The 10,139-nt window shown below is 35.5% G+C and overlaps 1 protein-coding gene across 1 annotated transcript; it reads right to left on the bottom strand.

The window, feature by feature from the left end:
• Positions 1 to 4,743: 4,743 nt before the first annotated feature.
• On the bottom strand, positions 4,744 to 9,566 carry LOC105957195 (uncharacterized). The gene is made up of 3 exons (XM_012981119.2): positions 9,040 to 9,566; positions 6,509 to 7,688; positions 4,744 to 5,227 (listed from the first exon to the last, which is right to left on the bottom strand). The coding sequence occupies exons 1-3, from the start codon at positions 9,391 to 9,393 to the stop codon at positions 4,977 to 4,979; spliced, it is 1,785 nt and encodes a 594-aa protein (XP_012836573.2). The 5' UTR covers positions 9,394 to 9,566; the 3' UTR covers positions 4,744 to 4,976.
• Between the last annotated feature and the right edge of the window lie 573 nt (positions 9,567 to 10,139).

Here is a 10,139-nt window from a genome sequence, read left to right as displayed (position 1 = left end):
GGTTGGCGTGGTTCGTATCACAACCATCATCAGTGATCCACCAAAATCGACGTAGCTTGCTCATCTCCATACCTACCCCTAAGTCCCGAGTGAAGGGCCTCACTCACCATCTATATGCTCCTCCAAGTTGCTGAAGAACGGTTCTTGAGATCAGCTGATAAAAGATCACCACTATGGAAGTAATGTGCCTTCATTCTTTTGAAGAGTAATAGGATGTGCTGAGTTAAGATCCTCCAAGCTCTCTTGGCTAACAAAGACCTTATTAAAACACAGTAGTATATCCCAAAATCATAAACCTCCTTTGCTTTTGGACTTACAAATTCTATTCAACGCCATACAAGTTAAGATATCGATCCCCTCAACCCTTTCTCCACCAATATCACCTAATTGTCGGTTCTATTTCCCTTATAAGACCCTTCGAAAGCAAAGAGAAGCTCATAATATATGATGGAATGGCTTGGAGTAGTGCTCAAATCAATTTCTCTCCTCCTGCCTTTAGATAGTTGTTTCGTGTTCCACCCTTTGATCTTGGCCCAAACCCGATCTAGCAAAAGAAGAAAAAGATCCCCTTCCTCATTTTTTTCATCACGACAGACATCCTCATATATTTTTCTGGCAAGTTAAGGGACATAAGCTCATCGTGGATTTTTCCAGATTGATCTATTGGCCTGAAATCCTCGCATATTATATTTTCAAGGGTAGACGTATTCGAATCCAACGCTAGGTAAAAGACAAACATGTCATCCGCAAAGGATCGGCTACAAATGGAGCGGTTGGGACCACTTGAATTCCTAGTAAATTGGAACTATCATTTGCAATATGTATTACTGCTATTAAAGCTTTTGCACAACAAATGAAAAGATACGGAATAGACGGTTGCCTTGGCGAAGACATCTTGATGGGTGCAAAGATCCAGATTGTGACTCATTACAAAAAATAAGAAATAGTCAAAACACAATTATAATAAGGTCAAAAAATGAATTGGGAAGATCAAATCGACAAAGAATAATTCGGAACAAACTCCATTCGATCTGATTGTATATTTTACTAAATGTCCACCTTAGTTGCCACACAATATATCTTACTCTTAGAATTTGATTTTGTAAAATAGTTAATTTCACAGGCAACTAGAAATAATTTGTGCTTAAACACCTAAGGAAAAAAGCGGATTGAGTGAAGACAATAACACCAAGTGTGTATCTAGGGAATAGTCGCTTTAAAGCGAATTCTCCCTAGATACACATCTAGTTAATAAAATTCGGAAGGAATTTCGAATATATGAATTGTGCTAAAGATTCAAAACCTATTTTCATCTTAATTAAAAAAAGACGTAAAAAACTCCAATAGATTTAAAATTTCTTTTTTGGTAAATCAAGTGCAAAATGTTTTTCTAGAATAGGTTTCAGTCAAGTAGACAAGATTTTGGGGCCAAATTTGTAATAAGGTCGATTTAGGTGGGTCCGTGATTAACTAGTGATGGTTGTCTCAAAGTTTTCATAGAACAACCGATTTCTCCTCGTTTCTAGACAATGACGCAAATATCATCGATCCAACAACGAGAACTCGAGCTATTTCTCAAATGGCCCCAGTTAAGTCCTGCAATCTTTATGGTCTGCATATATATAGTTTTCTTCACTAAATATTGGTATATTTTGGGTTTAGGCGTGTTCTCGTGTGTACTTGAGTTTCTGAATAAGTAAGTTATTTCCCTCAAAATTTTATTTAATTTAGTAATTTAATTTAATTTTATCAACCAATCACAATTTGATTCGGCTGGATAGGAGCGTAAATTGCATGAACTTAGTTTTTAGAAGTAGAAAATTCAGTTATTACATATGGGTTCAACATCCAACTTTTTCGAATCCACTATTACTACTTGTTACGATACGTACACTTGCGTGTGGGTATCCAACCAAGTTTTTTGTGTTGTTGCCGGGAAAAACTCACACGCAAGTGTACGTATCGTAACAACTAGTAATTGTGGACTCAGAAGAGTCCAATGTTGACCCCACATGGAATAATTCAATTTTCTAATTCTAAGTACTAAGTTCGTGCAATTTACGATCCTATCCAACCGAATTAAATTGGGATTGGTTGACTAACTCAAAAATTATGAAAATGGAATAAATATCTAAGAAAACATATTAAACACAAAATTTATCAAATAAAAACAAGTTTAGGATTTCATTTTCCCCCGTGTGGTTATTGATCACCCAAAACCCCTCCATTATACTTGCAAATAATTTCAATTATTAACCCGAGATTCTAGATTAATTAAAACTTGCTTCCGCATGAATTACAATTCTATTATTGAAAATCAAATTAATGTATTCATATGCAATTCAATTAAGAACAAAGCATTAAACACAAATCTCAATTATGGTTACCTAAGGTGATACATATATTCCTACGATACCACATGCCAAATAAAATATTTACCCTATAAATTGGCTCGAAGGTTCTTCTACCACAGTTCTAATTATTAACCGATCTTTTAATTCAAATTCAATAATAATAAGAAGGAACATAAACTGGCCAGATTCGCATCTTTTCTTCAGTAGGATTTGTTACCCGATTTTGACCATGTTAGAGTTCGAATTATGGAATTGCAAGAGTTAATAGTTGTACTCCTTTGAGATAGTTTTCCAATTCCGTTAGAATCGGCTTCTTTGGGGTTCCGGGTGAGAGATATATGATATAAATCATGGATGTCAAAACGGTTGGGAGATTCTTTCTTCGAAATTTGATATATAATTTTCGTTTTGCACATATAAAACACACACTTCGTCAATTAAGAACAAAATATAAATCAATCCGAACAAAAATCATCGTAAAAGCAAACGTATTTAGTGTAATTTCTACACTCGACAATGATCAAACTGTTGGGAATCGAGCACATGTACACAACTGTGTACGGAAAACAAATTATTTTTCATATAAACATGCTTTATGCGAACATACACACATGCCATGAAGATATTAATTAGACACGTACCTCGTTTCCTCAAATCACCAACAAACATGCTAAAAAATTAATTCGAAAATAAATTCAACACATGAGCATGCATGTATGTATTAAATTGAAATGAAATAAATAAATCTAACATGCTCATAATCATACATTAAATTAATGATATTAATTTAAAACAAATTCATCATCATCGAATCACATCAACACGTTCATCATACAATTAAACATGTATTTACATGTAATAACAATTATTAATCGATGAACTTAATAGTTACTTCTCAAAGCAGTGATTCAATCAAAGACGAAACGAGGATGTCTAGCTTCGCTGCCCACTTCAACATATCCGGTGTTGCAGCGGCGTCACGGCGGCGCGCGAGTGGCTAATTAGAAATCCTAGCCTCAATGTTATGCACTAATTCGTCTATCTCGCCGATCTCTGGATTAGTGGATCTGAATAACTGAAAATATTTCAAAATAACTGCCTCGGTATATTACCTCCTCTCCTTCAAAACCCCAAAGTCGTCCCTGATTTTACCGACATGATTAATGTAGTTCTTCACAGACACTTTAGCATGAACAAATTTTGTGTTCTTGTATCCTTCTTGACTTCACTGCACTTTGCTATGTTGCCTTTGCTACGTTGCCTCCAGTAGGTATCATTCTCTTAGTATTGACGCTCCAGCTAAGCCTTATGTTCTCAAATTTCGACAACCTTGGACTCATATTGAAATTCCATATGTAAATCTTGGAGTTTATTCTGAATTGCTTCAATAACTTTAAGGGACTGATTGAGTATAGATTTCTACCATTTAATCAAGGCTATACGACAAGGACCTCGTCGATTGTATTTGAGCCGGTGTAACCCTCCCATTTATCTTCACATTCCTCCTTAGCCACGTTGCCTTGAATATAAATGGCCGTTTTACTTTATGTCGGGACTGGGCGGCTGGCTTAGCCAATAATTCGAGCTTGATAGCACAATGATCTGATTCTTGGAAGTCAAGGTGTAAAACTTGAGCGTGGGCAAAAAGGTTCTCGCCATTCACTGTTTGCACAAACACTATCGGTTCCGACAACAATTGTGTCTGAATCCTTCACATTATTCGACAATGTGAATGGGAAACCCTCAAAACCCAGATCAGTAAGTGCCCAGAAGTCGAGAGTTACAAATAGTATCGGAACCAACCCGTTATATTGGATGGTCATTTGGAAAACAAGCAATGCTGCACCTAGCAAAAAACAATTCTGGTGGCAACAGTCTTCCTATTAACTATTTTTTCATATCAAAGAAAATGCTTAGATCATAATAATATTAATACATGTTCCTTATGTATCCTTGAACCAGAAATATGTGACCATTTGTTTACAGACAGTAAGGCTCTACAATATATATGGGACAAAGTTCCATTCAAGGATCAGTCTAATGGTTGTAATATCTGGATTCTTATTCATAGATTTAATAATCAACCATAATTTCAGTAACAAATAGCATACTTATTTTGGTTATTGTGGAAGGCCATGAATCAATTTGTCTTCCAAGATAAAAATATATAAACTTAAATCAGATTCGGATACGATCCAAATACCTGGCAACAGAATACTACGAATAGACGAATTGTGGAAGATAGTGCTCGACTTTGAAGAAGCCACTTTAAACTATTGTTATCGACAAGTAAATGAAGCTGCAGATTGTTTGGCAAAGATATAGTCTAAAATGAATAACAATGATGTGCCTCAATGATCAGAAAACGCAAATGATTAAAACGTGCACATTCAGTAAACACAATCTCATGTTAATCTGCAAAAAACTACGAAAATGTTCAGAGACTCCGCGAGATATACACATTATTTAAGAAAATAACATTATATTTCATAAGAATAATGACATTTAGCGGGTAACTTTTCACAATTTCTCTCTCTATATAAGAAGATGGGCATAATACAATTAGGATCAATGAACTATTCTACCGTACAAATTATCCATAAACAGAGTTCAATGTGAAAATCATGTTTTTTCCCGACTCCTTGTCTTGTGAAACATAACAACAGTATTAACCATGTCCTTCACAAATACGTAGAAACACTCTCTGCAAGAATTAGGCATTAGGCTGGATTTATGGAGCTGCCGATTTTCATTGGGATGGGAGCATAGGAAACCTGGGATTGAACAAGAACCTGGCTTTGGTTGTTCCAAACCACACGCCGCTAATATAGAATGCGTTGCTTGCCTTGCTACTTCCTTAAATGCATCGATTCCTGGAGAGAATACAAACAGTTAAAACTACATTATCGAATTGTGCACACAAACAATCTTCAACTATATCATAGACCATAAAGCTAATGTAATTTCATATACCTGTGACTCTCGTGGCAAATCCAGATACCAAAAATTCGTTCATTTAAATTCTAAATATTCAGGGTAAATTACACCATCATCACCTAATGTGTAATATAGTTAGTCTCCCTCAAGTTTGAAAATTTACACAAACCATTTTTGAGATTCGATTTAGGTTAAAAATTCAACTCAAACTAAATAAATGATAATTTTACCTATCACCTAGATATATCTTTCATTGGATAAGTTACACTACCCTCCCTCTAGGTTAGCTCTAATTACATCTAGATCCCATCAGTTTTCGAAGGAAAAACGAAACCCCAAACAAGTTGATGATGTCATAAAAAAATGACTAGATTATTCTTTCAAAAATGGGATTAAGATGAAAAGGATGGCGATCGTTTAGGTTATGAAGATCGAACCACTCCTACAACATACATATTTTGGTGAGAATACTTCTATACTGAGTTTAGGTTGAGTTGTTTACTAATGAAACGATAAGGAGGTTTGAGTATTATTTTTCAAACATGAGCGGATCCTTGTGTAATTAGACATAAAATTAGAGGAGGTCGGTGTAATTCAGGGAAAAGCTTTACGATTTGAAGGGGTTAAGCGTTAAAACAAATCATACCTTAAGTGCGGTTAGACAAGTAATTAGACAATCTCATGAGAAGGTAGTGCAATTTACCCTAATAATTTAAACAACATCTTATATGTTCTTCAACCATATTATAAATGACCGAAAAACAAAGTCATATGTGTTCTACTTGAATAGTTAATTCTTAAGCGACTGATGTTCAAAAAAAAAAAATTAATAAACAGTAAGTTCAGGAGAGTAAAAGAGAATCTGCCAGACATAAGCCTTGCTCAAGAAATAAGTTTGAGTATGAAAAAATCAAGATTACAGATAGAGACGGGCATATGATATGGAATTGATTAATGATTACTTCTTCCCAAATTAAATTTCATAAAAGATAACGTAAACAACAGAAAATAAAAGGCTTTGGAATTCAGGTGTTTAATTAATTAACCTAAAAATTATGTTTCTCTTTCAGTTTCAGGAAATAGAATTTTTTGGAACCGTAAATGGAAACAATAACAAGTCAGAGCTAAGAGTACTAGATAATAGAGAAGTGGGGTATTTTAGTAAATATTAAGCATCTGTAGATGAATATAAGTGCAGAATGTATAGATCAGCATACCTAATTTCTCCTCTTTAGTTTGAAATTTCAAGTTGAGCTTTACGAGTGATTGAATCTCGCTCTTGGCATCATCATATTCCTTTCTGTCAACACAAATTTTCTTCAACTCACTTTTCTCCTTGGTATTATTTACCTTGCTATGAGAAGAAGATGTATGCTCGACCCCTTTAACACGATCTACATTCGAAACAACTGGTTCTGAGACGACTGACGAACTCAACAAAGCAGGCCCTTTAATTGATTTTTCACCTGGTAGTTTCTCACTTGAATGGCTTATCCACTTTTGTTTTCCAGACACCGAATATGCTTGTTTGTAGTAATTATTTTCCGTAGAATGATCGCAATTATTTCCTTGTACATTACTTCCAACATTCTTTGATCCATTTTGTTGGCTACTATCTGGTAATAGATGTCTACAGCTCAAATCCTCAGCATTTTTAATGTCGCCCAGTTTTCTTACACTAGTGATAGTAGACCTTTGACGACCCTGTCTGGTTGACTTTGCTTTATCCATCATCTTCCAAGCTTTGTGTATCTCGCGTGCCCCAACGTCTTTTGTAACAGCAGATGAGCTACATTGGTCTTCAGATTTTTTATTCGAAATTTTACCTTCACATGGACTAGAAAAGTGCAAGTTACCATTTCGAAGGCCATTCCAATTTTCACGCAATAGACGTATTCGATCATGCAGATCGCGGCAATGCTGTAAAGTTCTGGCGTTTGGCTGTGCTGCAATTTTTGTAACAATTTTTAAGCTTGCCGAAATTGGTCGGTCGAGATTTCTGGTCGTACTAGTACTTGGCAAATGGCATGGATATGAAGATGCATGTTTTTTAAATCTCTGAGATATAGAAGAACCACATCCTCGCACAATATCATATGCAGAAACATGTTCATTAGCTGATGCGGGTTCGTTCAGAGTGTCGGTACTAATTTGAATGCTAGAATCAGTATCGGATTCAATTGTCGAGTAATCCCTCAAAAGTTTGCAGTCATGGCAAAACCAATCACCTTCAGGAATAGTTGCACCTAGGCCAACACAGTATGTATGAGAAGCAGCATCGCAAAGATCACATAAGAGTAAGAGGTTTTCGTGTGATGTATTGTGACAAATACTGCAGTTCACTTCTGAATATGGATCTGAAGGACCATTCGCTGTGTTTCCAGAATAATGATAAGCCTGCATAATGGATGGACCGAAGAAACATTAAGAAAAAATGAGTTGTTTCTGTCCCCATTTTATTACTGGTATAAGAAAGTTAAATATTATATGGTTACGTCGCTGCATAATATGCCTTGACAGTTTCTTATTTAAATTAATAAAGTATTTAAGTTTTACCAATGTATTCTGTCCATGAAAGCTCTACAGCATAAAATTCTCATTAGGAACCACCTTTGATTTTTTTATTTTTTTTATTCAAATATTAACAAACCGGAAATTAGGAGAGGAGGGACTTCTCTTTCTTTTTTCTCAGGAGGAGAATTTGAACCAACTCTATTAGTCAAGGCCAGGTAATAAGCTAAAATCTAACAACCTAATACTTGCTTCTTTTCCTAATTAATGTAGCTAACTCAGGGTAGCATCAGTCTGATGGTGAAAAGAAGAATCGGATTTTCTGCAGTACAAAAGAGAGGCATAATTGTATCTAGACCATAGGAGGTGAATACCACCCACCGAACTCCCACCTCCCAAGAGGTGGAGGACTTCAATACGCCAAAATGTTCTTTGTCTAGTTAGTATGTGAAATACATATAGACCCTTAGAACAATAATTGTTCTGGATTGATGTTTCAATTCTTATTAGCTCAAAATGGTATTATGACTGTTTGCATCGGTTGAATATCACGTGTGTATTTGTTTAGATCTATATACCAGAAATGCATATATATTATTTATTTGAGATATTTCCTTTTGTTCATGCCAACAAGACGTAACAGAATAAAGAGATATAAAAGTCTAAAATGAATTTATGGAATTTATGTCTTCTATATGAAAAAAAAAAACAATTCATGAATACTAACTTGTTCGGCTACAACGACATTGCTTACACATACTACTATAAAAATATACATAGAACTCATTAAGCATTCTCATCCCTTATAGATTCACAACCAAGCTAGCTCGTAAAGTTATAGTTCTAGCAACAGAATAGAAACCTAGGAGATTGTTGAATCTTCAATTCACTTAACAATTAACATGCAGTATAAAATTGAACGAACTCAGGCAACTGTTGCTCAGAATAAATTTATCACCTTTTTATCTGTTAGAAACCATACAAGCAAATTCATACGAGATTGTGAATTGCATTTTCTAGGAACTTCTATACTGAACTTTTTTTTTCTCTCCTAGACGCTAGAAAAAACATACAAGCAAATTCATACGAGATTGTTAATTTCAGCGCTCGTTAAGTCGTCAAACAATCAAATCAATGGCACGGATGAGCCGAAAAATCAATTAGGAATAAAATCAATAAGACAAAATGTGCACAAAACAGAAAGGGGGAAAAGGAAGATTTTCCCTAGCAAAACAACCTGATCGCGAACCGGGACCTGAACGAGGCGCTCGGAGGTGAATACGGGCGGCTTACGAGGGCGGCGGATGGTGGAGAAACGGCGCTTGCAAAAGGGACACTTTGATTCGACCTTAGCCCACTCCATGATGCAAACGAAGCAGAAGTAATGGTCGCAGCTGTCGACGTATCCTCTGATGATTCCGCCATTGCCAGCTTCCGACAAACAAATTCCGCAACAATCGGCAGATTCATTCTCAACTTCCTCTTGAATTTTGGATTTGCCTCCGGGAAGGAATGATGGTGAGAATTGGTCTAGGGTTTTGAGGCGTTTGTTTGGGGAAGTGTGGGAGGAATGTTCTGGGTGCGTCGCCATGGCGAATCACAATTCCGATTTCAGAATACTTTCAATGGGTAAAATCAAACGAGTCGGTTGTACTTAACTGCATGTTCGGGAGGAAGAAATTCTTACCATAACCAGGGGAGGTCAATTGGAGTTGCTTTTGCTTTTGTATATAAGGAAGAAATTCTTACCATAGCAAGGCCGGTGGAATAATTATGCTTTTTGTCCTAATACTTTACACCGAAATTGATTTTAGTCCTTATATAATTGTGTCCATGATTTTAGTCCTCAAACAAACCATTTTTTGACAATTTCAGTCAGCCGTCGGAATTTGGAGTTAGTTTGGACGGAAAAAACACGCGTAGGACACGTGAGCATGTCTAAAATGAGCCTTTCAACCCCATCCTTATCACTATATTTTATTTAACCTCAATTTTACTTATTCTTACAGTTGTATCCAAAAAACATAAAATCTTCATATTTTTAAACGTCCAACAAATACTTCCCCGTTCATTTCCTCTCGTTTTTCTTGTGCTTCAACTGATTGTCAAACATGAAAATTTACCTCTTTTTCCTTTAATGTTTTATGTTGAATGATTATCAAGTTAATACCAATAAAATTTGAAAATCTTGTCAAAAGGAAGTAAAAATTTGAAGGTACACAATCTGGGAATGAACAAATGAACAGAACTTGGAATAATGATTGGAGATAGCCATCATTACAAACTATCTTTTAGCCATGTAAATTTCGAATTTCTTTTATGGCTTCACTCATTTGG

This window comes from Erythranthe guttata, chromosome 4, assembly GCF_056151865.1.
Source record: "Erythranthe guttata isolate IM_541 chromosome 4, IM_541, whole genome shotgun sequence".
NCBI classification, from domain to species: Eukaryota; Viridiplantae; Streptophyta; class Magnoliopsida; order Lamiales; family Phrymaceae; genus Erythranthe; species Erythranthe guttata.
This window is presented reverse-complemented; position numbering and strand designations above follow the sequence as displayed.